The sequence below is a fragment of the Apus apus genome, chromosome 5 (assembly GCF_020740795.1).
Source record: "Apus apus isolate bApuApu2 chromosome 5, bApuApu2.pri.cur, whole genome shotgun sequence".
NCBI lineage: Eukaryota > Metazoa > Chordata > Aves > Apodiformes > Apodidae > Apus > Apus apus.
In genome coordinates this window covers 31,416,522-31,443,603 of record NC_067286.1, presented here as the reverse complement: position 1 = coordinate 31,443,603, position 27,082 = coordinate 31,416,522, and the positions used below count along the sequence as shown (strand labels likewise).

At 44.0% G+C, this 27,082-nt stretch overlaps 3 protein-coding genes and 1 long non-coding RNA gene across 5 annotated transcripts in view; 2 read left to right on the top strand and 2 right to left on the bottom strand.

The window, feature by feature from the left end:
- Window positions 1-391: 391 nt before the first annotated feature.
- On the bottom strand, window positions 392-7,653 carry LOC127385024 (retinol dehydrogenase 12-like). The gene is made up of 7 exons (XM_051620205.1): window positions 7,530-7,653; window positions 6,822-6,940; window positions 5,869-6,024; window positions 5,470-5,574; window positions 4,842-5,051; window positions 3,903-4,092; window positions 392-1,938 (listed from the first exon to the last, which is right to left on the bottom strand). Exons 1-7 carry the CDS (start codon window positions 7,625-7,627, stop codon window positions 1,836-1,838), a joined length of 981 nt encoding a protein of 326 aa, XP_051476165.1. The 5' UTR covers window positions 7,628-7,653; the 3' UTR covers window positions 392-1,835.
- Window positions 7,654-8,035: 382 nt separating this feature from the next.
- On the top strand, window positions 8,036-18,507 carry VTI1B (vesicle transport through interaction with t-SNAREs 1B). 2 transcript variants are annotated; one of them, XM_051622541.1, is made up of 6 exons: window positions 8,036-8,227; window positions 12,607-12,665; window positions 13,869-14,060; window positions 15,382-15,555; window positions 17,118-17,179; window positions 18,191-18,507. In XM_051622541.1, exons 1-6 carry the CDS (start codon window positions 8,113-8,115, stop codon window positions 18,285-18,287), a joined length of 699 nt encoding a protein of 232 aa, XP_051478501.1. In that variant the 5' UTR covers window positions 8,036-8,112; the 3' UTR covers window positions 18,288-18,507. The 2 variants fall into 2 exon arrangements, with proteins under 2 accessions (XP_051478501.1, XP_051478502.1); XM_051622542.1 differs by lacking the exon at window positions 8,036-8,227 and adding an exon at window positions 8,717-8,811.
- Window positions 18,465-27,082, bottom strand: part of ARG2 (arginase 2) — a 22,022-nt gene continuing 13,404 nt past the window's right edge. Inside the window, exons 4-8 of the mRNA XM_051622540.1 lie at window positions 26,378-26,537; window positions 21,649-21,743; window positions 21,422-21,526; window positions 19,782-19,918; window positions 18,465-18,882 (exon numbers count right to left, since the gene is read on the bottom strand). Coding sequence (XP_051478500.1) covers window positions 18,677-18,882; window positions 19,782-19,918; window positions 21,422-21,526; window positions 21,649-21,743; window positions 26,378-26,537 — 703 coding nt within the window. The 3' untranslated portion in view covers window positions 18,465-18,676. The remainder of the gene's footprint in view (window positions 18,883-19,781; window positions 19,919-21,421; window positions 21,527-21,648; window positions 21,744-26,377; window positions 26,538-27,082) is intronic.
- LOC127386066 (uncharacterized) lies at window positions 21,743-22,897 on the top strand. The gene is made up of 2 exons (XR_007889803.1): window positions 21,743-22,016; window positions 22,471-22,897. It is a non-coding gene; the product is annotated as an uncharacterized LOC127386066 (long non-coding RNA).

Sequence of the window (27,082 nt, the reverse complement as noted above, 5' to 3'; positions counted from 1 at the left end):
TAACTCTCCCTTACAAGCCTCCCTTTGAGACAGCTAAATGAGCTTTAGTTCCTCATTTTACAGATCAATCTAGAAGGTATAAATGGCTTGTCCAAGGTCAAAAAAAAGTGGGTGTGTGTCTATGGAAACGTGTAGTTACATGTCGCAGAGAATCTCACGTGCAAAGCACACCAAGCCTGCGATGCCTGGTACGGTCCTACTGCTACACGGTACTTGTGAGTTTAGCTTCGTATTCAAGATGAAGCATAACAAGGGAGGGAAAAAGGTAGCGACAGGGAGACACACAAAGGGACTTCAAAATGTTACCCAAACCGCGCTCTCTACATTTGTGAGGCAGGTGCAACACCAAGTAAATGGATTCAACATTTCTGAAGGAAGACACGGTCTCCTGTTGTAAAAGGAGAATGGTTTTACTTAGTATTGCTCAGAGGTAGCACAGGACTGATCTGCATAGGTAGCATTCAGGCAGAAAGAATTAATCATAAAACTAGCATGTTTCCCAAAAGTGGCTGTTGGCCACTGTGCATGCTCATATGCAAGTCCCAAAACTTCCCCATTTTTTTATATATTTTTTTTTCAGAAGCAGGAGATAATCCTATGAGCTATGGCATTTGTTTTCTAACTCCTTAACTCTTTCAGAAATAATCTCTGATAATGGATCACACTCCAGCAGCTTGCACCAGAGCAGCACCAGTGTTCCAAGGCAGCACCTCCAGTTCTAGGTACATTGAGCCAGCTGCCAGAAGTTTGGGCTGTATGGCACTGGAGGGCCAGGCTGGCAGCCCTGGCCAGCCACACCCAGTCACAGACAAACATCATAATTTCTGTGCAAGTCTGCTGTCCTGTAGCTAACTAGACCATAATATCAAGACAGTCCTGACCTCTGCTTCAGCTATTTAGCTCTGGGAAGTTTGCTGTCATTTAAAGCTGAAGTCTCAGCCGAGGTTGTTTAATGTTTTTTCACACAATTGAGATGTTCTTTACTCATTTTGCTCTCTTTTCTAGTGTTTTACGTGATTTGAAGTGTAGCTGGGTTAGCGTGGGGGGGTTGTTATCGTGACAACTTTTACACCATCTTTGCTTGGTGCTTCACAGAAGAGTTGTTAATTTTTTAAAATAGCTTGACTATGCACAATTAACACTGAGCTCTAAACCTCCCAGTCACTTGCACTGAGATCTGGGTTCTCAAAAGATATGCCAAGCCTTAGTTACCTTGCTGCAGCCAATGGACGTTTGGGGACAAGATACTTCAGTGCTAGGGTCCAGCTGCTGAGGGAGAATATAAAGAAAAATAATTTATTCCACTTGAAAATTTTACCTAATGCTTGGCACAAAAAGGCCAGCACCTGTTTCTGTGTGCTTGAGAGCATTTGTGTTGCATGTAATTACCAGAAAACCTAATACTCTAAAGTACTTTCACTGTGCCAGGTCAAATAACAGGAACTGAAAATAACTTCATAAGTTTAGAGTCCCACATTTTTACTATTGCTGTTAGGAAAAACTTTATTTAAAGGTAATTGTTACTTCATAATCTAAACCTAAGACTGCAACCTCCATTTCTATTGTAAAGACAGAGAACAGTAGCCTCTAGCTGTTGAGTGAGATACCAAGCAAAGGCTGCTCCCTGCATTGGTGCTGTAATTCTCCGTCTAGGCTGGTTGCTTACAAATCTCAATCCTTAAGTGTGAATTCCAGAAATTCACACTAGACTGTGTCCGTAAAACCACCATAAGGGCAGGTGAAGTGTCAGCATTCTAGTCTTCAGGTCTCAGCGGTGCTTTTCCCAGGAGAAGCATTGCTGGGCTCAGCCAGGTACAGGGTGAGGTCTGTGCTGCTCAGTCCCACTGGATGCCAAGGAGCTCACAGCTCACGTTCCAGAGCTTCTTGGCAGTCTCGTCATCCCGACCCCGCGGAGAGACGTAAGCTGGCCGGCAATCGCTGCAAGAGGAACGTTTTGACATCTTTGTAAGTCAAAGGTTTCCATCTGCATTAGCACACTGAAATGTCTGTGTTAAAAGAAGGGAGTTGCTTTCTCCCAGCTTCACTTCAGACCAGTTGAAGAAGGGTGGGAGGCTATCCAGCAGTGAGCAAGGGTTCGTGCTAAGGCACCCTGAGAAAGCTTGCTTTCCAGCTGGCTAGGTAAAATTTTCTCCCCATGGCACCAAGAACTAGCAAGCAAGATGAGCTCTAGCTGTTGTTTCAGCTCCTCCATAAGCCTATATATGCTCTCCTATAGACTCTTCAGTGTACATTCTCATCAATAGCACTAAAAAGGGCTATAAACACTAACCAAGCTTCGTCAGGAGCACCTTTTCTAGCAAACAGTACAAAAAAAAGCCCCTCAAACAGCCCTTCATTCTGAACTATTTATGCCATCCCATTCACTGCGCTATATCGCCATTTCATGAAAGACAAAGCTGCCTCAGAATAATACTACTGTAATATCCATGTATGGTTCTCTCTCTTTTCATTAACCTCTGAACTGTGGCTCCTTTCTTCTCAGCTCCTGCAATCAGAGAGCACTCTGTCTGCAATAGAGATCAGGTCTTCTCATCTGCAGTGCTTAATGCTGCAGTAACACAGGAGTTTCAAGAGAAGAGAGGAGACCGCATCCCATAGGATTTTTATCCGGCCTAGTGTTTTCAGAGCTCCAGTCTCTGATGTTCCTGAAATTACTGTGGTGGACTCCACCTGTCTTGCCATGGCATGGAAATTCTTTTCTTACTATCTATACTTGTGCTTTGTATTCTGTTGCCTACAAAGTGAGAAAGATTTTCAGCTAGTCCAATGTAAACTGTGAATTACAGTTGAAACTATTGATTTCTCACCAAGTACAAAACTCCCTTCTTCTCCAAATTTAAAATCCACCAAAATTTTCTGTATTCAGCACGTAAATGCTCCATGTATATCCTGGGACAGACAGTCATCCAGGGAAGATTAAGACCTCTATTTATATATTCAAGTCTGATTAAGACAGCACAAACTCCCAGGTGAAGATCAAAGTCATTACAGAGACTAATCTAGTCACGTATCACAAGAGGAAAGCTCTGCAAAGATGCAAAGGCTCAAACAGTATCCGTGTGAAAAAATACAAATTTTCATGTTAATTTCCCAAAAACCCAGTATTGTTGCACTGCTCTACACCTGGTGAGAAGCTGAGAGGCACATCTTCATGGCTCTGTTCAAATAAGAGTCTGCAAATCTAGCATGACGATGACTTGGAACTGCTCTGGGCTGTACTTTTGGTGAGGGGAAAAGGCATGACTATGCAGGGTCCTGCAGTAAGTCAAAGAAGGAACAGCACGGTCTGTAGTGGGAGCTACACAAGACAGGCTGCAGGACAGAGCACTAGGCATCCCCGCAGGAGTCCTTCCCAGCTGGTGGGTCTGTCACACTGGAGATTCAAGTTACTTCATCACAGGTCAGGCCTGAAAATCTCACCTCCTAGCTCTGCAAAACCATCAGCCCTCCTGGCTCCCTGGGAGCACAGGCTCCTTCTGCTCCAGCGAGGCAAAACTACAAAGAGAACCAAAGTGGGCTTCCAAGGACTGACTGAAGTGACCTCATTAACTACACAGCTCTACTGAAAAGTGATTTGCCCAAGTCTCAGGCAGATCAGGATTAGAGATTTGAGCATGTGATGGCCACACCTGCACTGTGGGTACAGCGATATTCCTAGCACGAAAGGACCTGCTGTTACGTGAAGTCTTACACAGGTCAAGGATTTCTTCTAACACGATATCCACTTGACAGACCTGTAATGCCCTAGCATTTGTCGCCCTCAGTCCTACCAACCAGGCTCTTACCCAGTCCCTTCCTAATGAAGAATGACAGCAAGTCTCATCTTACCTAGCCAACAAGGTTGCCTTCCACAGTGTATCATTCCATCAGCTTGCACCCACCTGAAATACTGTCCTGTCACAGAGTCTAGCTCCTCTGCTACTGCACAGTAGATACTTGTTTGAGCTCCTTCCCAAGGTGTCTTCAAGAAAAATGAGAATATTTTCCACAGCCACGTCATCACAAGCGAGTGCCGGACCAGCTCAGAATGGACAGAACCAGGATGGAGAGCATTTGCTGTGACTTTAGTGCCTATGAAAAAAAAAAAGTAGTTCAGGACAAATCTGCATGCATGAAACTGCCCTTAAAAAAAAAAAGGGTAATACACTCCTCAGTTCTACCTAGAAACATTGTACAACTTAAAGGAGGAGTCCAGGCATGGGTATAGGGAGATTAAGTAAGTGAATTCTCTACAGTTACTTCTTCCTAGAGCCTCCTTTGCTTCCTTCCAAATGCTGCAGCAACGATGCCTTCTGCCAAACAATGTGTTCAAGGGCCTGGCTGCTAAAACTGCAGCAGCTTTCATCAGGCTTTTAAGAACACCAGCTTCTTTTGATTTACTGTAATACTAATTTCTTAGAGAAGATACTGCTGCTGTTTTAGTAAAATAAATACTGCTTAAGTTTATTAAAAGCACTGAATGACATGGTTGTGACTTAAGAGGTACTGTCTAGTCCTATGCTTCTGTTCTACAGGCTGTCAACATTTAAGGCAGAGTATGCATGAACTCTTCTGTTAGAGACAAGCACCAAAGAAAAATGAATTATGTTCAACTGTGCCAGGCTACTGAACTGCTCTGCCCTGTTGTTGTAAAGACAATTAGCATTTAAAGTCTCCTGATTCCACAGATGGGACTTATTTTCTTTCTGCAGAGTCTGTGGCTCTGCATAGAGCCATTTCATTTTTGCATGGCTGATTTCCAGACTTCTCTTCACTCTACTCTCCTCATCCACGGTGCTCGAAAGCCAAGCAGAAAAACACCTGGCTCTCCTGGGACTTGCCTTGCAGGCGCCTCGCCAGCTCCCGGGTGAAGAGCACGTTGGCCAGCTTGCTGTGGCAGTAGGCGAGGCCACGGTTGTAGCTCTTCTCACCGTGAAGATCATGGAAGCGGATTCGGCCTCCGTGATGAGCCAGCGAGGACACGTTCACTATGCGGGCTGGGGCAGACTGCTTCAGCCTCTCCAGCAGGAGGAAGGTCAAGAGGAAGTGACCTAGGGGTGAGAGGAAATGCCATCCTTCTTGGAAGGGCTTCCCGTGCTGGAATTTCAAAGTACTTACTAGATATTACTTACATGTTATATTTTACTGCTGCCCTCATTTCAAGCCGAGGGAAAAGAAGACCCTCCCCCCGAATCATCGGCTGCACTTTTTTTGGGTGATTAAGTTACGCTCCTCAGCTCCAAAAAGCTGGAGCTGTCATACATTTCACATGTCCAAGGTAACATGTACAGACATGTAAATCTGTGCCCATGATAAGCAAATACATTGCATTACACCTCCAGAACTCTGACTCTGCCCTTCTATCCTTTCCCAAGAAGGGAGGATAAGGAACAGAAAATCTGCAAGCAGGACTTTCCTCTGCCATTTTTCCACAGATGTTGGACACAAACATGACTCCAGTATCCTTACCAAGATGATTGACTCCCAGGTGCATCTCAAAGCCATCAACTGTCTTGGAGTAAGGACATAACATTACACCAGCATTATTAATGAGAATATGGAGTTCCTTCTCCTCTGCAAGAAACAACAGATATCCTTAAACAGGGAAAGGGAAACTGAAGACAGACAAGAAGGTGGCCCAAGTCAACCAAAAAAACTCAGGTCTATCTGAGTCACAGCCACATCACCCCAATCACATAAGGATAAGTCTCCTACCACAAACTAACTCGTGGCCTCTGACAAGCCCCTGCTGGGAACTGCAGTCCCCAGCACGGTACAGAGATCTGCAGATGAAGGATCTCTCATTTGCTAGAAGAGCAGACACCAGTCCTTGGTAAATATTCTCACTGAAAAGAAAAGAGACTGTACCTGCCAGAAATTTCTCAGCAAACTCCCGGATGGACTTGGTATCAGCCAAGTCCAGCTTCTTCACAATGACCTGCTGGTTCCCTGTCTCAGCTCGGATCTCCCTGGCTGCCGCTTCTGCCTTCGTGGTGTCTCTGCAAGCAACAATCACCCTGGCTCCTGCACGGGGGGAAGAAGCAGCAACAGAAGCCGAGATCACTGGAGCACACTGGCTGATCAAGGCTATGACAAGCAGGCTGACGACACACAGAGCTTACAAACAACATACTGTTCCTTTAGGGAACTGGCATCAGTCGGGAGCAGCTGGGAGGGACAAAACCTTTCCTAGTGTGCCGTTAGCTCCGACCCTGCCCAAAGCTGTTTTCAGATCATGAAAATGCACATCTGTAGTGCTCCTGTTCAGGTTCTCCCAGGTCAGGAGTGTGTGTACCAGAACAAGGGTAGGATAGAGTTATATCTGTCCCTATAATGGGAATCTCGGGTCAGGAGCCCATGAAGGTACTTTCATTCCAGCTAGAGTAATTTCTAAACAGATTGTGAACAGGTAGTTTCATCTCCTTACCTATTATCCAAAAAGCATTTAAACCAAATTAACCTGACACAAAAAACTAAAGCACACAGCAGTGGACCTGTGGTGTTTCCCAACTTCAAACAAGCAGAACCAACAACACCACGAACTTCCTCAGTCCTCTCAAACCAGCTGGACGGCAGAGCATTTTCCTGTCACGAGGCATGCTTTTGGAGTTCAAGCAATGAAACCAGCTGAGGACCGAGGGGACTTGCACCTCAGTGGTTACAGCCTCTGGAGGAGCGTCAACACTTGGGGCTCATTTCAAAGAACTCTGGAAGCCAGCTAACTGAAACGGAAGCACAGAACGCTCCTCCCTGGACGCAGAAGAGGAGCTGCTGACACGCGGCACAGACACACACCGCGCTGCCGAAGGCCAGAGACTTGCCTCTTCGTGCCAGGTCCCTGGCTGTCTCCTTCCCGATGCCGGTGTTGGCTCCCGTGATTATCACCACCTTCCCCTCCAGCTTAGCCGTCGACTTGCACTGCCCTCCAGCCACGTACCTCCTGCGAGAGAGGGCGGGGGCAGTGGCGGGAGGAGGCCCGAGGGCAGCCTCCCTCCCGAGGGGCCCCGGCTGCGGGCTCTGCGCCCGCATCCCCTGCTCCAGCCCCGGTGCTGGGGCGTCCCGGGGAGGCACGGGCGGCGCCGCTCGAGGCGGCCGGGACGGGGCCCCGGGAACCCGCCCCCGGCCCCGCTCCGGACACCGGGAACCCGCCCCCGGCCCCGCTCCACACCGGGGCCCGAGCCCGCGCCCCCGCGCCCCCGCGCCCCCCGGCTCCCATTGGCTGCCGCCGCCGCCGCGCTGGCCAATGGGCCCCGCCAGCACCGGGCGGGCCCCGCGCCCCGCCCCCCTTGCCCCGGCCCGGGCCAGACGCGGGGTCCCGGGGCCGCCCCGGGAGGCCCAGCCCCGCCGGGCCCAGCAGCCGCTGCCGCGACCGGGAGCTGCCCGAGGCGCTGGGGCGGCGCCAGCGCGGGCCGCAGACCGGGAGCGGGCTCCCTTCGTGCCCCGTCGGACAAGCACGGGCGGCGCTCCCGCCCTCGCCCCGCCGCGCCCTGCGCGCGCGCGGGGCCGGTGCCGGGCTGGGTGAGACGCACCTGACGTAGGGCGCTGCCACGAGGAGGAGGACGGGGACGGAGACCGCGGCCCCCAGCGCGGCGCCCCAGCAGCTGAGCATCGCGGCCGGGCGCTCCATCGACCTGCCCGCCCGCCAGCGCCGCCCGCCCCGCCCCGCCCCGCCCCGCCCGGCCCGCCCCGCCCCGCCGAGGCCCCGCCCCTCGCGTCTCCGCCCCCACCGAGGCTCCGCCCCCTGCTCGGCCCCGCCCCCGCCCGGCCCCTCGCAGAAACTACCGCTCCCAGCAGGCAGCGCGCCCCCGCCGCTGGCCCCTCGCGGCAGGCCCGGCCAGCGCCTGACGCGCCTCCGGGCCTGTGCCCGGCGGATCATGTCGCCGACAGGTCCTGTCACAAGGCGCGCGGCTGTGCCCTCCCGCGGGGGGGGAGCGGGCGCCCCGGGCTGCCCCCGGTGCCCGCGCTGCCGCCGCCGCGGGCCGCTTCCGCAGTCGGGCGGCGTTGCGGGCGCCCGGCCGCGAGGGGAAGGCCCCGCCGGCGCCCGAGGCGGAAGTGCGGCGCGGGGGGCGCCGGGGCCGGGGCCGGGCGGCGGGCACGGCGGGCACGGCGGGCATGGCGGGCCGCGGCTCCGCGTCCTCGGAGCACCTGGAGCGGCTGCACGAGATCTTCCGGGGGCTGCACGGAGACCTGCGGGGCGTCCCCGAGCGGCTGCGGGGCAGCGCGGCCGGTGAGGCGGGGCGGGGCGGCTCCTTCTTGCCGGGCGCAGCGGGCTGGGCTCCCCGGGAGCGGGGCCCGGGCGCCCGGCCCTGCCGTGCGGCCTCTGTGGCTCGGGAGCGGCCGCGGCGCCGTCCCCGGGGCGCTCCCTCCTCCCGGCCGGGAGCGGGGCCCCGCGCCCTCGGGCAGCCGAGACCTGCGGTCGGGTCGTCGCGGGGCTGTTCGGGATGTTCCCCCGCGGATAAACCCGTTTTACAGCCGGGACGGGAAAGGAATCCGGGGGGTAGGGGGGAGGAGGTTGCCCGGGCAGTGTCAGGGATGCGGCGCGTCCTGTCGGCGGGCGCCTCTGGAGGGGCAGGTGGCTTTGCTGGGTCTGGTGTCCCTGGGTCCCTCGGTTCGGCTGCTGCTGGTCCTGGTAGCTCTGCACCTGAGCACTAGGCCTGGCCGTGCCAAGCCCCGAACGCGCCAGGAGCGGGGCAGATGCGGTGCTTGGCAGCTCCACATTTCGGCTCCAGATGCTGCTGTGCTGGGCTTTCAGCTCCGGTCCCCTGTCTGAGGAGGAGTTGGTACCTGGGTGTTACTTAATTCCGTTTCTAGGTGGGCTGCCTAAACTGCAGTGCTTTGGGTTTTTTTTTTTTTTCCTCTTTTTGGTCATTGTTGGACTCTTGTTTAAAATACCATCAGCAGAATTAAAAGGGGGTTTTATTATCACAGTTGTTCACAAATCTTTGTGGACTTATTGGAGATTTGCATTTTAAATTACTGTTTTGAAACTCTGGTTTGTGCTCTGCCTACCCACAGACTAGGAAAAAACCCTATAAAGCCAGCCAGAGTTGTCTTAGAAGCAAAACCTGGTTTTATGGGTATTCTTTATACCATGTGTGGGGTGGGTAAAACACTCTGACAGAACACTTTTCTGTAGGACTTGGCATTGTGCTTCTAATTCAGTTCTTAACACTGGGCAGTATTCTGGGAACCAGAAAAGAAAGTGATCTGATGAGGAGAATTTTACCCATGTCACCAGATCAGTTTGATAGAATGCTTCCTTCATATGAGAAACATGATGCACAGTTATCATGAGCTGCTTGCATCTCAGCCTGAGTTTTGTACCACAAGAATGAGTTGGGGCAGTCAGCTGCATTCTGCAATAGTCTTGTCATGCTCCTGGAATTGATCAATTTTGTGTGTTTGGGTGTAAAATCATAAAAACTATTTGTTTAGAATATACCAGTCTGTACTATGTATATAGTTCAGAATGTAGCAGTCTATACCAGTCTAGATAATACAAGCTGTGAAAAGGTCAAGGTTCTGTTTTTTACCTGGCTTTCTGTTTCTAATAATGAGTTAAATTCAGGGTTGCAGTCCTCATCAGCATTTCCAGAAAGCTGGTGCAAGAAGGATGTTCAAGCCTGCAAATGACAGCTTTCAAAGCTGACTCAATTTCCCTAGCAGTCAGCAGGAACAGAAAGAATGAAAGAAGTACTCTTTTTTTGGTACAAAATCATTATTTCTTTGTAGAAAGGAGAGTGGTTGGTTTCTTGGGGACGTAAAGCTCTGTCAGGTTTCCAGGGAACTGGGGTAGTCTGAGCAGGGAATTCTGAACAGCGGGCTTAAATGGAGCGTTTATAATCAGCATTTTTTGCAATGCTTGTAGATATGTTTTTACAACAGATTGCAAATAATTACAAACTGATTTTTCAGATATGCTCTGAAATTTTATTATGACTGTTCTATTAATTAAATTTATTGCTGCAAAAATCCTGGTCATATTTTGGGAAGTATTTCTAAGAGCAGTTAAGGTAAGTTGGGAATCTGTCTGTCTAGTGAAGGTGTTGCCACTCCCCTAGTGTGCTTTGTTTGTTTCTTGTACTTATGGGGAGGGGAGTGTGTCTTTATTTTTTTGAATTACCTGGTCCTGAAAACTTCAGGAAGTGATAATAGATACCTGGCATACTCCTTCAGGATGATTGGCACACTCCCAAACTGGAGGAAAGACAGAATCTGCAGTCCCTGGGACGTCTTCGAGGGGCAGGTTTGGAAAAGCTGTTTCACTTATATAAACAGGATAACAAATTTCTGGCTGTAGAAATTTTTTTTTTTCCTTCCAAACTTGTAAGAAGGCATTTTAAACAGACTGGATCAGCTTCAAATATAGACTCTTTCCTATAAATAGATTTAGTTGAAAAGTACAAGCTAACTGAATTAATTTTTAACTGGTTGGAAAGAAATGGGTTAAATGCTGATGAGCACGTCGGTAGTGTTGCTGTGGCTTAGGGGCTTTTTACTTCTGCTTCATTAGAGAAGTTCTCTCCATGTACTTGGAGCTGCATTTTATTCCAGAGTGATATAAATTAAACTACTCAGTGTATTCTGGCATTTCCTTTAGGCCAGGTCCGGTATAATGCTTTCAAACCAGAAATCCCTTGGATTTCTTGTGGGCACGTAGGCAGAAAAGTCTCAAGCCATTACTGTTTTGACTTTTGGGTGCTATCAGTTCTGCGGCTGGTTGTTGTTGAGTGCAATGTCTTCGTGATCCGCTTGGGGGGCACAAAGAAGGTGAGATGCCGCTGCTTCAGCACTGCACCAGGCTGCGGTGAGTTCGAGGCAGCAGGTGTTTTAAGAGGGTACGAATGAAATCGGATTAGTGAAATGACCTGTATGAAACAAAATACTGACTTCTGAGGGCTGTTTTTCTGCAGGTCGTGTCCGTGATTTCACTTGCAGCCCAGCTATGCAAATAATTGCATCAGCACAAATGTACACAGAGGTAAATGGTGGAGGGAGTTCAGGAGAGTGTGTTCAGGAGCCTCCTAAGTCAGCATTTCCTCCTAGTAAACTGGGATGTGAAACTGCATTTCCTGATACCAGCTCTTGTGAGATATAATGCACGATGCATTATTATATTGCATTGCATTATATTGCATTATATGCAGTCATCATTCAGCTTAGTCTGTAATAGTTCTGTACACTGCTTGGGCTTCTGTACTTCTTCTTCTTAGATGATGGGTTTTAATTCTGTCTTAAGTCCCCTACAGTTCAAATTCTGGGGCTTAATATGAATTTGGACAGAAAAGGAAAGCCAACAGCTTAGGCATGTCATATATATGAGAGGACTTGTATAAAAATGTTTTGATTGCTTCAGGTTTTTTTCCTCTTCTCTGTTGCAAGCATAGTGGCCTAAAAACTGCTTCTTTTGCAGAGGACCATATTTAGAAAAACTATTATCAAATCAATTTTTTTACTGCAACAACATTTTAATAATATTGTCTTTTAATTTTATCTTAAATCAAATTAGAGAATTGTTACCATGATGGCTGCCTGATGCTGAATTTTTGCTACACAGAATTTTATTTAAGATAATTATTCTCTCCTGAGAGGGGTGAATTAGGCTAGTGTATTTATCAGGCTTCTGATAGAATTTGGTTTCATTTGCAGTACCCCGCGAGAGTCCTCTGGTGGCTTTTGCAGAAGCTTGTAACATGCACATTTTTGTTACATTGAGATAAGAGGAGCTTCAGAATTATGCTTTCTCTGATGGTGGATATTAGGAAGGTATGATAGCTTTTTAACAAATGCCAAATGCACGTCTTAAAGTTTTGTTTAAAACAGTGAAACCCGTTCTTTGGGCTCAGCAGAGTTAGGTTAGTGGTTTGACTCAATGATCTTAAAAAGTTTTTTTCCAACCAGGACAATTCTGTGGCTCTGTGATCTTATCAAATGACTGTCTCAACTAAAATATGTAGTTTTGATTCAAACAGCTGATGTCATTCCAGAAGAGGGAAGCATTTGGGAAGCGTTAATCTGTGAACCTGAGGTGGTATCCTGATGGCATCTTTAATGAACGAGTACTTTAGAATGCTTTTCCTGTTTATCTAGCTACTTTATGATCACAAGAATGCAGAGTGCCCAGTCTGGCAGGAGCTGTAGGGCTCACTTGGAAATGTAGATTGACTTGATATTCTGTTCAAAACCAAATTATAGTTTCAGCCTGCAGTAATCTTGCCAAATGTGTGCAGAAAATAAGAAATATTTATGAGCACATCCTCATTGTTATTCTTTAATGTTAAATGTTTTTCAACCCACAGCTCTGTCAGTGAAGATTAGAGGATAATAGGTCAGAAAAATATTTCAGGTGTGAAAAGTGACTTACTTTGTTTGCTAGAGGTAGTGGCCAGCATTTGGAAGGGTGGTTTCTGCTCTGTGCCCAGACCCTCTTCTGAAAAGTTGTCATAAAAACAGGCTGCTCCTACTGGAGGTAAATTTTGGCCTCTGTAATCAGTCGTTTGTGGCAGCTTCCTTGGCTATAAAGGATTGATTAGGAGTTCTGTTGTAATTTTTCTATAGTTTATCTAACATACTACTACTTTTTTTTTTTTTTTTTTTTTCCCACAGAGGAGAAGAAAAAACTAGTTCGAGAATTTGATGAGAAACAACGTGAAGCAAATGAAACGGTAAATGGAAACCTGGGCTCTGGCCTTTCTGACCAGTTGAGGTGCTGATGCCTTCAACGGGACAGTACTCCCACATGTTACTTTCTTCATGGATCCTATTCTGGCAGGAATTGTTTTTTTTTTAAATGTTTGATTAATTGATTTGATAGATGTGTCTCTGCTTGTCAAGACTGTTGTATTTATCTATCTACAGATACGATATAAACAAATACTCTTAAAGGCAGTTGGGTTTTCTTTTGAGTGCTTGGTTTGAATATTGCCTTCCCTTTGTTGAATAAAGGGAGTGATAGGGAGTGATAGAGATGCAATTAAAATTGCTAGAGGTTGTAAGGAGGGCATGTAGAGAATCTGCTGCTTATTTTTTTTTCCCCTATTGTCTTTTTTCATGTCAGTCTTAAACCTTCTGATCGTTCTGTAATAGTCTGACAGTTAAATATCAGGGACCTTGAATATTTGAAACCTCTATTGTATAGGCTTCCTGGGCAGCAGGTGACATGGAACAGCACAAAAGATCCCATGTGACTTGCCTTTTTAAGCAAGGCATTTTGGATTTAGTTTTCTTTTCATAGTCATGTGCTGGTTCTTAGGATGTTTTTGAGCCACAGCTGAATGTGATGCTTTATTCCTCTAACTTACTGGGTTTTGTTGATGTGTATCTGTGTAGGTAATGCATGAGATGTAGAGCTCATATCCCAGGAGAACTCTTACTGGCAGACAGCCATGAGGAGTTTGATGTGAAAATTCCCATGTCCAAAGTCTCAGGGTTTACAAATCCTAACTCCAGTTGCCAGGCCCAGATGTTCAGAGTGTGAGTTTAGTGGCATATCTACCTATGCAGTAGATCTCTGTTGCACCGATATGATGAGAAGCTGATACCCATCCTATAAATGCTCAAACTATATGAAAGTGAGAACTGCAAATTTTGAAGTTACTGAGCGATGTTTCGGAAAAAATCAAGCATTTAAGCTTGGCAACTCATTTATTTTTGTCTTGAGGTATCTGAAAATCCATGTGGGCTGAACAGCATTAGACAGAACATTGTACTTGATACTAGATGAGGGGTGTAGGGCTTGAGGTTAATACCTCTTGCCCAGTCATATAAAAACATATTAGTCCCTTCATCTGCTGCTGAGTTGTGAGTGTAGCTGCTGCTAAGAGTAGATTTAGTGCTTTAAGAAGTGACAACATTTTCTTTTGTTCAAGCTGCGGGAAATGGAGGAAGAACTGAAGTATGCTCCTCTGCCCTTCCGCAACCAAATGATGAGCAAAATCCGAGCCTACAGAAGAGACCTCTCCATGTTCCAGAGAGAGATGAGAAGCACAGATTTGGGATTGGGCCCTGGAAGTCAAGGGGATATAAAATATGGAATCTTCTCCACAGAAAATGAACAGAGTGTGAGAATTAGATATAAATTTTATTTAACATTGCTATGATTGTTTTCAAAGAATATTCTAGGTGTATTGTTTGCAGTGTGTTTAATCCACTTATCTTCTGTGCTTGTGTGACTCCTTGTATGTCTCTGCATGTAACATTAATATCTCAGGGAGGAGAAAGAACACCTGCAACTCAAAGGAGAGCTGTTCTGTTCTAAAACAAAAATATGAATATAACCATATTCACTCATTGAATGCCATGTAGCTAGTAGCTAACACAGCATTCTGTACTGAAATGCTTTATTTAATCATTCCCCTACAGAAGTGAAAGCACAGAAGTTATGCTGCTGACAGACAAGAAAGGTTAACTGATCTAGTTTTAGTCTTCAAAACTAGAAAAGTATGTGAATAATGCACTGTATAGGTTCTTTGGAAGAATTCTCTTTTAAGGAATCTCAGTGTAAATAATTTCAAGAAAATACAACAAGTCGTCATCTAGCTCTTTGTTCACTATGGATGTGCTGCTGCAGTGCAAGAAATACACCAGTTTCTTCATTGACTAGATATGCACAGATATATCTGAGCCAGTGAGACTGAATCTGCTTATTATCTTCAAAGTGCTGTCATCTGTAGGAAAAGTTCATGGCGGTGAGTAGGCTTTTTGCCTGCCTGCCTTAGATAAGGAAGATTGGAGGGGAGGCTCTTTCCTCAGTATTTTGTTCTGCAGCAGCTTGGTAAATTTTTGCATTTGATTTGTCTTGATTCGTTCCTCTAAAACCTGAGAGCAGGAGGTAGATAAGACTTTTTGAAGTTCAAGAAAATACTTCATTTTGAGCTACCTTTTGACCTTGAGGTCAGTAAACATTTCTCATCTTTTAGCTGAGGCTACTGGCATGAAAAGAGAGATCTCTTAGCAGTCCATCTGTTAGTGCTGCTTGTTCCTAATCCTTTTCACCATGAAGTCTTAATGATCTCCCTGGCAACCAACTGTGAAGTAAAAAATAAGACTGAATTTAGATATGAATGGAAGGAAAAGTTAGGATCTGGAAAGAAAAGACAGTATTTTCATGTAAATGTTGTTTGATGGGAAAGTAAAGTGTTGCAAAGGCAAGTTTTTTTAAACTTTAGCTGTGTGTCCTTTTTCAAGGCTTAACCAGATTTGGCTGTAATCTTGCACTGTAAGAACCCTTCCAAAATTGCCTGGGCTACATCAGTTAACATAAGAAGCATGTGCAGCAACACAAATGGATGGCCTATGGAGTCACCTTCTACCTTTGTAGTACATCAGAAGCCTAATAACTCTCTCTCTGTGCTTAATAGTTAAGCGTGTGTTATTTTTCAGACTAACCTGCAGTCACAGAGGGTGCTGCTTCTCCAGGGAACAGACAGCCTGAACCGCGCCACGCAGAGCATCGAGCGCTCCCACCGAATTGCGGCTGAAACGGATCAGATCGGCACCGATATCATTGAGGAACTTGGGGAGCAGCGGGAGCAACTGGAACGCACCAAGAGCAGAGTAAGCAGAGAAACTGTGGGCAGTGTATGGAAACAACCTGCTCGTAGTTCAGCAGGACCCATATGCCAATAATTGCTCCTGGAGACCTCACTAGACATGGTAATCCAATTGATCTTTCTGCAGACCAAATCCAGGCTGCCGTGTCTCTCTGCTATAATTCCTGTAAAGGACCCAAAGCATGATGGCACAATGCTGCTGTGTCTGTGCAATAGACCTGTAAACCTGCTAGAAAAATAGCATTGCTGAAAAGATTAGATTTAAAAGAATGGTAGGGACTAGCCAACCACTAGATTACTAGGAAAGGTTTAGATTTGGAGAAAGTTAGCAAGTTCTTGGAACGCAATGAAATTTAATAGAAGCTTAATCACTAACCTTTCAATATTTGTAGGTTAGCTGAGGACAGAGAAAGTGGTGTCAGACAAGATACCTGTACTTCATCCTTGGGTCAAGAAGCTCTAATTCTACTGTGGAAGCTTTAAAAAGTAGTTGATCTGTTTTGTTTACATGGATATACAAAACTGATAATTCAGTTTTTGAAGTCACAAACTGATGGGATTTTCCTTGTGTGTACAAGCTGAGTGTAAAGCTTTTAGGTGAGTGACTTCTAGGGGGACCCTGAGTTTGGCAAGAAAGCACACTCAGCCAAAACAACCCCTTTTTTGGGATTTATTGCTACTCATTGCAGCAAAGCATGTAGCTTTTTCATTTAAGTAGTTTCAGTCAGAAGCTTGATTTGCCCTGCTCCTAAATTTGTGTTGGAGAGCAGGAAAGTAAAATGTGATCCTAAAATTTGTAGGTGTAGTTTTTGTTACAGTCCTTTAAGCAAGTCAGTCTCTCCACAGATTGTTTATGAAGCTGTGACTTTTATTGTGAGTTTTTTATACACTGTATTGCTGAACCTTATTAACCACACATGCCAACTCGAAACCGACTTTCTTCTTGCTTGGTCTTCCATAGCAAAGACTGGAAATCTAGTCTGCTTTTCTTCCCACCTTGGTCCACTCCATCTCAGTGAAAAGTAACATACCTACAGGGCCAGTTTTGCAGTTGAGGACAATAGCTTCAACTACAGGGGGATTGTGCAGGCAGGTGTCTGTGATGGTAAGTGACCTGGCTTACCTTTCACTTTCCGTGAAGGTTTGCAAGTGCGATAGTCAGATCTCATCTGGAGTGGCCCTAAGTCAGGAATCCTGACTCTGTGAGACAACAGCTTTTTCAGTTGTCTGCAACCTCACTGAATTTACGTGCTTCTTAATAGCTGAGAAATACTCAACAGTTCATTTCTGAGCATTACAAAGCTGTAATGGATTATCTATTAACAGTTTAGAGCTCATATCTGCTGGGTCACTTAGACCTGTCCATGCTAGAAATGGAACAGCTTTTAAAACAGTTCCAGATGGGCTTGTATTATGTGCAGAGAACAATGTCTCTGAATGTTGAGAATAGATGGTGAGCCTCAGTCCTGTTATTAACTGCAGATTGCAACAACAGTTACTTCCAAGTGCATTTTTACAGAGTTGCTGTACGCTTGTTCAACTGACAGATAACTTGTTTCTTCATAGCTGGTGAATACAAGTGAGAATTTGAGCAAGAGTCGCAAGATTCTCCGTTCTATGTCCAGGAGGTGAGTTGGGTGACTTGACTTACAGCAGCACTCAGGTAGCACTGTTGCCTGTCACTTTCAGACAAAAAATAAAGAATGGTGTCAGCTGGAACTGCAAGGAGGTTTTAGGGAATGTGTAAATGGAATGTGTGGCCGTGTGCAGATGCTGGTTTTCTTCTCTCTGATGATTACTTAATGGAGTACAGGTAGTGAATTTGTGCTGCTTATTTAGGATAATATGGGGTCTTTAACCATCCAGCATGATAAACTGGTGAGGACAGAGGCAGGTTACAGTGAATTGCTAATGGTAACTTCAGATGCAACTTGTTATTCAGGTTGGAAAAAGCTGTGCCGTGAACCACTGCAGTACTGAGTTAGATGTCTGGTAATACAGACAAATCAGTTTAGCCCATAGCAAAGCCCTAAAGGAGCTAGACTATCCTATGAGAAACTCTGAGCCTGACCATATACTATTTTGATTACTACAGCATTGATTGCTTAAGTGTACTTACAGTTTCTTAACTATATGGTTTAATTATTCTTATAAACCAGCTCATGGAATGTATTTCCAGAAGGTACTTCTGGCCTAACAACCTTTCTTTATAACCATTGCTAAAGAAAGTTGTTATAAATTTACTTTAGCTATTGAAAATTAGAGTATTATTTTGAGATTCTGTAGCTTTACTCCACTACATAGTTCCAAGTAAAAGCACCACAATGTGGGTTTTAGCAGAGAAGTTCAACTGATGTTTTCCTCTTTGCATAATTTAATGAGCTGACAAGAGCATGTTCTCCCTTATGTGGGGTGGAGGAAGTGGAACAGAACTGCTACTGTTGAAGTAGAAGATTTAAACAGAATTTCCAGAAGAACATGAGTAGGAAACTGAGTTTGTCCCTTCCTGCTTGTTAAGAGCTATTTGAGGTCTAGCTGAAACAGGGACTTATTATTGAAGGTAAGACACTGATTATCTAGAATCTGCTTTCATAATCAAGGTGGAAAAGTTATCTTTTTTTTTTTTTTCTCCACTCTAGAATAACCACTAATAAGTTGTTGCTGTCAATTATCATCATCTTGGAACTAGGCATCCTAGGAGGTTTGGTCTACTACAAGTTCTTTCACAGCAGATAAATCTTGATGACTGAGATGAACTTTCCCACTGTTGAGGAACTGGAGGGGCTGTCTGTCCATTCTGTCTTGAGGGATTGAACTGTCTCATGAGACAGTGTGTTCAACTAAAACTGTACTGACACAAGAAAGACAGAATGGGAATAAAAAGAAAATGCAGAGACAGTCTTGAACTACTGGTAAGATGATAAGAAGGTAATAAATATTTTATTGTCTCAATTTATATATACTAAATGAATAAATCTTAGTATGTAATAAAGTAGCCACTGATCAGTGGAAAAGCTAGTTTATTTAAAAATTGAGAAGTTAACAGTATTTGCCAAGTGTTGACTTTCCATTCAAGTGCCTCAGCAGAGCTCTATAATGTCCAACATACCCAACACTTTGGGTTCTTAAATCCTCACTTGCTCTTCACTGTCAGATTCATCTGGAGAACTGGGTGTTGGGAGTTCATCAAAAGCAATGTGTGCTCCTTCCCTTGTCTGCCCAAAGCACGTTGCTATCACGTCGATGGCGAGACTAGCAGTTGCGTTCACTTCCTCTTGAGAAGCTCCAAGCAGTGGATTGACTTCAACCATGTCTACAGCTGAAAGCATTCCTGTGAAAGTGATTTACAGCTGTTACTATGAAAAAGGGTAACATCTCTAATAGGGTTTCTTTTGCAGCCTTTCACTCATTGCAGCAAGTCTGATATTTGAGCTTCACTCCCCCCTGAGACAAGTAAAATTGGCTCTCAGGTGCAGGATGAGGTTATGGTTCTTAGATGCAAGTTTGTGTTTTGAATTTGGTTCTTTCTTACATCATCACTACCTCATTCATGCTTTTAGCATTCAGAAAAATTGAGTTTGATATTCCATATACACTTATGAGATGAATGTTTTTTAATCTTGTTTTCTGCCAGTCAAAAAATTATGGGATATAAAATAGTTTCACCTAGCATTTTTTGCCATCCTGTTCATGGCTCTATTGACTCTGTCTGGTGGTGACTTTTTTCCTTCTTTCACTGCAGTTAACTCTTTGTTTAAACACAAACTCCATGGCATAAGAAGGAAAGTCCTTTTATATAAAAGTCAACTGTAGCATACTTAGTGGAAGCTGGGGTGTTAGCTTTGAATCCTAGAACAGAACTTCAAACTGTTTAAAATTGTTTGAGTTCATTTTTTTTATTCCAGATGTCCATTTGTACATCTCACCTCATTTGTTTAGGAACAGGGGACAGTATTGTAAAAGCTCACCACATAATTTTTCATAGTAGTTGTTAATATTATGTATTTTATTTACTTTTGCTTAGTTAAAGTTGTTGATAGTTAAGCTGCTTCCCACACCTGGGGTTTTGCCCAACCACTGGACTTTCTTGCCTTACTGAAGTTCAAATTGACTTTGTAGGCACCTTAGCTGTGCTACATTTTATCTAGTTACAGAGGAAAAACAACCAGTATGAGCTCTATGTAGTTTGTTCTGTCTTTGCTTAGTCCAATACTGTTGGTCAGCTCCTACCTGTGTTATGTATTTCCTCTGTGATGTACATGCCTTCTCTGTAAGTTAATCCACCAAGCACAGGAGTACCAGTTGCTGGAGCCAGTGAGGGATCAAAAGCATCAATGTCAAAACTGAGGTGAATTGGTCTTTGTCTCCTGAGACAGAATAAAACAAGAAAAGCAATCTCAGAACCTTGAACTTTTTCTACATGCATTTCTTACTGTGCAGGCGGATCAGCAAAGTAGCCTCATGCTCCGTAATGCTAAAGGTTCCCCCCCTAAGTCCTATACCATGTCTTACATACATTTGGAAAGGATTTTTATTTTTTTTTAATACCTTTGGACTCCAAAACATCTTAGCTCAGAACTTTCCTAGGTACAAAGTGAAAAAACAGAAGTTTGTCTTTCTAGTTTCATTAAGTATCCACTCAGGTGATTTGGCTGAAGAGAAGTACTTTAGTTCTAACTATCTTATCTGGTGTTCTGTCTCCTCAGTTGGAAAAATGCAGAGAAATGTATTATATAATTCAGCCTTTCCTCCTGTTATACAGAGAGCCAGGGTGAAAGGCTGAAACATTGATTTGTGTGGCATCTGGGATGGAGGAAGCACCAAGCTTGAGGATTTCCTAGACAGCTCATCAAGGTGAATGGAGCATTCTGCATTTTTCAGGTCAATAGTTGAAGGCTGCCTCCAAACTCTACCATGTAAGCCTAGTTGATAAAAAAACTGAAGGATAATCTCAAACCTAAAACTTTAGTTAGTTACTGAGTCTGGCAACCAGTGACAGTTTAAGAACCTGGACACTGCTTGTTCACTCAGATGAAGTATTTAAGTGGCAGACTGTGTAATTACAACTTACTGCAGATGCTCAGTAAGGAGAAGCACCTGGATTAGCAACTACTTTACTTGGCACAGCTGCAGCTGGGAAGGGTGAGCACACCTTTAGACACAACAGGATGCAGCAGAGATACATGGACCTTGTTCTGCTTACAGAACTTGGTTGTGTCCTGTGGTGAGAGGTTACCCATGCTAACTCTGATCTGCTTTATGTATTCCTAAGCAGGATTTGCTCCCTGCTGATTCCCCAATATTGAACAAGGTTAGCCACAATTTCAGTACTGAACATCAGTAAGGGAGTGGTTACAGTGAAGTTCACTAGCTGAACTGAAAGTTGCAGTTGTCATCAGGACAGCGTATGTGAGCACAGTCTTAAGGAGAAAGCCATCAAATGCTTCTACCTCATGTGCTACCAGCCAATTTCAAGTTATTATTAAGTTGCTGTATGTGTGTGTATATGTATATATATATATGTGTAAAAATATAATATAAATCCTAGACTCAGAGTTGATTCAAGGATCCTGTCAAACTGCAGCAAAATGCATAATTCCTCAAGAAACAGAACAAATCACAAAACAGAGCCACAACTGTAGTGATTAATGTACCCTATCTTGTAGCTTTTTGCCAAACACTGAAATAGTTTCAGTTCAAGACGTGGAGGTTGAGGGCTAAAGTCAGTGCCAAGACTTGATTATTTACTGGACACTGTCAGTTGTGTTAGGCAGCCTTACGTCAAGATTCACCTTTGCTTAACTTTCAGGAAAGTGGTTAATCAACAACTGGATGATAAGAATAGCTTAAATCAGATAATAGTTATTTACCTGCTCATCAGTTGTTCAAATGTTCTTTCCATAACTTTCTGTATTCCAAGGCGATCAATGTCCCTCATAGAAAAATACTGGATATCATAGTTCTTCAAAATATAGCTGTTGAATTAAAAAAATAACATTACTGGCCTAAGCTTAAGTCTAGCAACCCTTGTGAGCAGCCAGATGTGGAAAACGGCTCATGATTTCACCCTTTACAAAAATCCTTTAAGTCAACTTACTACTCAGCAGGATCCACATCCCTCAATCCAATGTACACAATATCAGATGCTGAAAGGCAGGGCTTTAGCCAGGAAAAGCCAGGAAGTTGTGGTACCTGCAAGCAAAGGTTAGTTTAGGTATTAGGTTAATGACGTAAGTAACAAAATTGTATATAATGCTTCCCTCAAAACTCTGTATGTATTTATAGCATTCTTTGCTGTCTAAGCAGAGAAATTTCATTACTTGAGTATGCCTTCTTGTTTTAATCTGTCCTTATCTTTGTCATACTGTTTTACCTCAGTTGAATGTTTATAGATGAAGTTATGAACTCTTCCAGCTTTTCCAGTTTGAAGAGGAAAAATCAAGAGCACAAATCAACAAGCAATAGGTAATTAGTATCAGTCAATGTTAAAGGGGAATGATGAGAAACTAGATGCCCAGATGTAGATCACTTACCATTACCATTAAAAGCACTGTATATGTAACTGATCCAGTGCATCATACTTAAGTGGAAGAATAAAAACCAAGGTACCTCTCTCTCTTTAGGAGAGTCACCAAAAGTCATGTAAACTTTGTTGAAAAAACATTAAAGATAGAAAAATTCAAAGTGAAAAGTTTTTTTTTTTTAAAAAAGTAAAAATCCTGGTAAGAAGTTGAGTCTTGTCTTTTTTTTTAATGCAGAGTGAAGACAGCAGGTCTAGGAGAGCAAAATGATGTCATAATGATTCATCTTTGCTAATTAAGTAGCCATAGTATGCAATTATACAATCCTTCAGCTAGTAATATCTACTAATTTTAGGCATGCTTTCAATTAACTCAAATTTCTCTTCTTCCTCTCCCAGCTCTGAAAGCCAACACAGCTGTCAAACAGCAAGAAGGTTTTGTTTCCCTCTTATACTGCTCAATTGCTAATTATATTCTAGTTATTACGTTTGTATTTATTTTTAAAGGCTAACACACCCATAGCTTTACTTAATTACGGTGGGATTAAATAAGCATGAATAATAAAAGTATTTGTTATTCTGGGGCAATGAACTGAAACTTTTTATGCAGCCATGAATTGAGAAGAGGGATAAATGAATTGGAGACCACTAGAAAAAATAATTCAGGTCTCAGAAATGAAGCTGCATCTGGAAAACTCAAAATCATACCATAAGCTGAGCACAGTATTGATAATGTTGTAAATTTATGCTAGGGAATATGACAAGATTTAATATTGCTATTTTAAATGCTATATTCTCTTTAAATAAAGAAAATGGAATGTCTTAACATTCTTTGGTAAGCTGTGTTTAAACTTCCATGCAAAAGAAAGGGAGTTGCTGATAATAAAGCCAAATAGGCATCAGAAAAAGGTGCAGGCATTTTTAATGGTAAATTATTATTAGCAGCTTATAAGTTTAGTTTGAATGGTTCCAGGGAGCACTGACACTAATGCTTGGTTTGAGGAATGCCAGTAAGAGGATTATGTTAATAGATACTTTCCCTTAAAACAATACAATTAATTTTGAAAGTTTTTTTTAGAACTCTGAAGTGCCACCTTGCCTTGAGGAGTACCAAGCAGTGCTCCTGTGAAGCTAACTAGACAAAGAAGCAGCACTTGACAGCCTCTGACTGGACTGTGCAAGCAACACCAGGGCTTGTTCTGCAGCCATGTTGTCAAATGCTTTATTTAATTTCATACCCAGATGCATAACTTTATATTTCATGTTGTCTGCTACATGGGGATATGTGATTCAGTAGAGCATTCACCAAGCTCATTAGCCCTGGATGCACAAGGGATTCTGAAAACCAGTGAGGTAACACAAACTGAGGGACTTGACTGGCAGCTGTGCCAATTTGAGCAGTTGCTGTCACATCCTTCCCCCCCCTTGTTGCTCTGCCTTTGTAGGGTCATACAGCAAACAAGGGCTAGGACTTTATGTATCTCAAACTAACCAAAGAGACAGTGCTCCTGACTCAGGTTTCATGCAAACCCACAGGTTACAGCAGCACAACTAGATTGCTCACGTGGGGTCAAGAACAGTCTAGATGGATTGTGCCACCAAGAGAGATGTATAACTATCTCTGTCATGTCCTCTTGATAGAAAATGAGGAACAGGTTGCTTGGAGATGCTGGAAGAGTTTGTAGAGATGGGCAATGAATCAGAAAGATAAAATAGAATCATGCAGGCTATTTTGCTCTCTTTTTATATCCTCAAAGGGACTTCTGTTTCTTTGTGGTTCAACAAAACAAGACAGAGAACCAAGTCCTAATTAGCCTTCCTGAGACTAGGGAGTTGATGACCAAATCTTACAGGCCCAGAGACACAGTTTGGAATTATAGGAGTCCACCCAGAGAAGCATGCACACACAGCATGAGGGCAAGCAGGGAGAAGAAGATAGAGGGCTCACTGCAAAGTCTCTTTTCTCCTCTCACACTGCCATGCTATGTACCCTTCAGCAAGATAGAACCCTCCTTGAGAAGCAAAGGGCAACTAACTGGTTAGTTGGCTTATTGCTTTGAGAAAGAAGTTATGCTTAGCAGAATGTAGGAGTAGAGTAGGCATCCTGCTTGTGGCAAGCAGTTGCAGGATTCAAAAAGAATCCTTGCAAAGCAGTCAGGAAAGAAGGACAGTAAATCTTTGTCCCATTACCAAAATAGCTGCTCTCCTGGACAAGCCACACACTCCTGTTCACATATAAAGGTGCCCTCCTGTATAGCCAGACAAGCTATTGTCTAAGGCACATTCTGTTACTGATAAACAGCTGTTTATAAATTTATAATGTAGAAGCCTTCTTGTACCAGCAGGACAAGTGGTCTTTTTTCCTCCCTCTAATAAGGACTACACTATGGTAAGAAAACCCTCTAAATGAGTACATGCCTGTCTGTATGGCTGCAAATACAGGTTGAAGGGCTTGTGTCATGTTTCTGCATAGGCTTCCTGACAGCTAGAATTGAGGTGGGCTTGTGACAAGGTCTCACAACCAGGACCTGACTAACTCACATAAGTATAACCTAATCTTGCTCTTTCTGCATACTGCCGCTGACAAGAGGCCAGCTCCCCCACTGGTGCCAGAAAGCTCACAGTATTATTTTAGTAGCTCTAAAAAAATATAAAACACTGCTTTTCTGTGCTGTTCAAGAACCAGAGCCCAGCAGACCAGAATATCAATGTATACAAAGGAAGCTGCTTAAATACTTCTTGTCCTACTCACAGAAGAGGAAAGCTGCATCTTATTCTGCTTTTTTTCCTCCTCTGGTAGTTGAGATAGATTTGATTTGCTTTCTTCTATTCTCAGTGAGACATAAAGCTCCAAAGCTAACAACATTTTATATTGCTCTTCCTGTCTCTTCTGCAGAAGTGGGTGGAGTTGCCAAAAAGAAAAATATTACCAGCTATAAATACAGTAACCTTCTGTATTAATCTTCTCATGTACAGGTATTTCAAGAAGCCCCATTCATTTTGCATTACTTTGGGAATTCTAGTGTGGTTGTAGAGACCATACTCCATTTATTAGAAAGAGAAAAGCATGTAAAACCACCAAATTATTCTATTGACTTGTGGATGGAACTAATTAAAAAGAATTTACAGGAGAAAAGCAGAAGAGCTTTATCAGTTGATAGCAAACTTGCTATGTCAAACAGGTACTAACACAATGGTATCTTCAATAGCCATGAAGCCATTAAACATGCTTAATCTTATTTGGAAGAGGCATAATTCCATCAACACAGCACCCCCAAAATTTAGAGAGAAAAAAAAAAAAGTCTAAAGAGAAATGAGTAGCAGTGCATAGTGCCTAGACGAAACAGGCAGGTCTTCCGCAGCTCCAGCATCCATTCTCAACCTGCAGTGGCTGATCTGCTTCTGCTGAAGCTTAGGCTGGGGAGCAGGAGCAGGACTGTCTTAAGTTCTTATGCAAAGGCCCCAGCTATTAACAGTGCACAGGCTGCCACTGATCTGCAGTAGATGCTACAGGTACCTGCATGGGGAGATGGAGTCCACAGCTAAGCCAAAAAGGATGTGTAGGCCTCAGGTCAACCTACTGTTTAGCATCATGTCAGTAGCAAAGAAAGACTGGCCATGCACATTCCATACACCCCAGTAAGCAGCTCTGTTTCAGATAATCTGACCTCTTTCCACAACAAAGACTATCTCTTTAAGAGCACCCTGCAAGCAGGTACAGCTGTTCTGATTTGTGATATTTGCTACTGGAGCCAACATCAGAGCAGCCAGTTAGGAGAGATCATGCAGGAACAGCCCCTGTCAGGCCCCAAGGTTGTCAAAACATGGAAGAGCCAAACTACCCAGGAGAAGCATGCAGGGTATGCAGTACTTGCTGTCACTGGAGGTGAGCTCAGCACAGCTCTTACAGGCTAGGCTGGGGGGAGGTTCCCTCAGCTAGTAGAACTGCTGCCATTGCACAGCATGGGCACCCAGTCCACTCCTTAAGCAGAACTGACACCATGGTCAGCAGGTACATACAGCTTGTGTGAGCTCCTGCTTCCTGTACAACCCACAGGGGTACTAATAAAAAAAAAAAAAAGCTTTTTCTCATTCTTGTTTCTAAGAGTGTGCATATGTATATCTATATTTACATGTGTGCATGTATGTGTATATATATATACACATGTATACACACACAAGTGCATACTTTTGCCTGTAACCAAAACAGGTCTGCATTTGCAGCAGATGAGAAAGCACCACACACCAGAAAAAGTAAAATGCTGAGGCTTTCAGTGTAGGGTGACTGTACAAGCAGGAGACTTACTTTATCTTGAAGCTCTCTCAAGAGAAAGGAGAGAGGTTGTCCATGAAGGCTTCCAGACTGAGTTGTAAGAGGGGTGTTGATATCAGCATGTGCATCCACCCAGATCACACCAAGGTGTGGGCATTGCCGTGCGTGGCCACTGACAGAACCAAGTGCCAAGCTGGAAGTACAGGAGCAAAGTCTTTAGTCTCCATTTCTCTTACAGAACAACTACAAGGCACAATGGGAAGTCTGCAACATCAATCAGCAATGTTACCATGTTTCAACACAGACATTTATGACAATAAAGGGGGCATCCCATACAAACTGCCTGGCATGTCCCTGTCATTTTTCCAGGAGAATCCAAGTAACTCTACAGGATTGTGCTTGTTGTGACAGATGAGAAACAGCACTTTCCTCTGTCACCCTTCCCACACTCCAATCTTCACCTACTCTAGCTCCAAATTATCTCTTTGTGCTTACTCATCACTTCTGCTATTCACCCATTTTTTCATTCCAGGCATGACACCTCCCCCCACAATTCATTCTCACATTCTACCTTCTTCAGCCAATTCTCAGACCAAAGGTTAGTGCAAAAAGAGAGGAAAGAGATTCAGGTTGTAAGATCTATTACAAAATGGTCTGTGTGCAACCATTTGAAACCCATTCCAAGAGCTGAGAGCTTAGAGAAGCATCACAAAACATTCAGCAATAAAGAAACTGCAA

Excerpts from the sequence above, each read along its gene's own strand:
- LOC127385024 (XM_051620205.1), bottom strand. The coding sequence starts at position 7,627 with ATGGAGCGCCCGGCCGCGATGCTCAGCTGCTGGGGCGCCGCGCTGGGG. Across the intron at positions 5,575-5,868 it reads TGCTGAGAAATTTCTGGCAG|AGGAGAAGGAACTCCATATT; the intron begins GTACAGTCTCTT and ends TGTTTCTTGCAG. Across the intron at positions 1,939-3,902 it reads GTGACAGGACAGTATTTCAG|CGATTGCCGGCCAGCTTACG; the intron begins GTGGGTGCAAGC and ends TTCCTCTTGCAG.
- VTI1B (XM_051622541.1), top strand. The coding sequence starts at position 8,113 with ATGGCGGGCCGCGGCTCCGCGTCCTCGGAGCACCTGGAGCGGCTGCAC. Across the intron at positions 8,228-12,606 it reads GCTGCGGGGCAGCGCGGCCG|AGGAGAAGAAAAAACTAGTT; the intron begins GTGAGGCGGGGC and ends TTTTTCCCACAG. Across the intron at positions 17,180-18,190 it reads CTCCGTTCTATGTCCAGGAG|AATAACCACTAATAAGTTGT; the intron begins GTGAGTTGGGTG and ends TCTCCACTCTAG.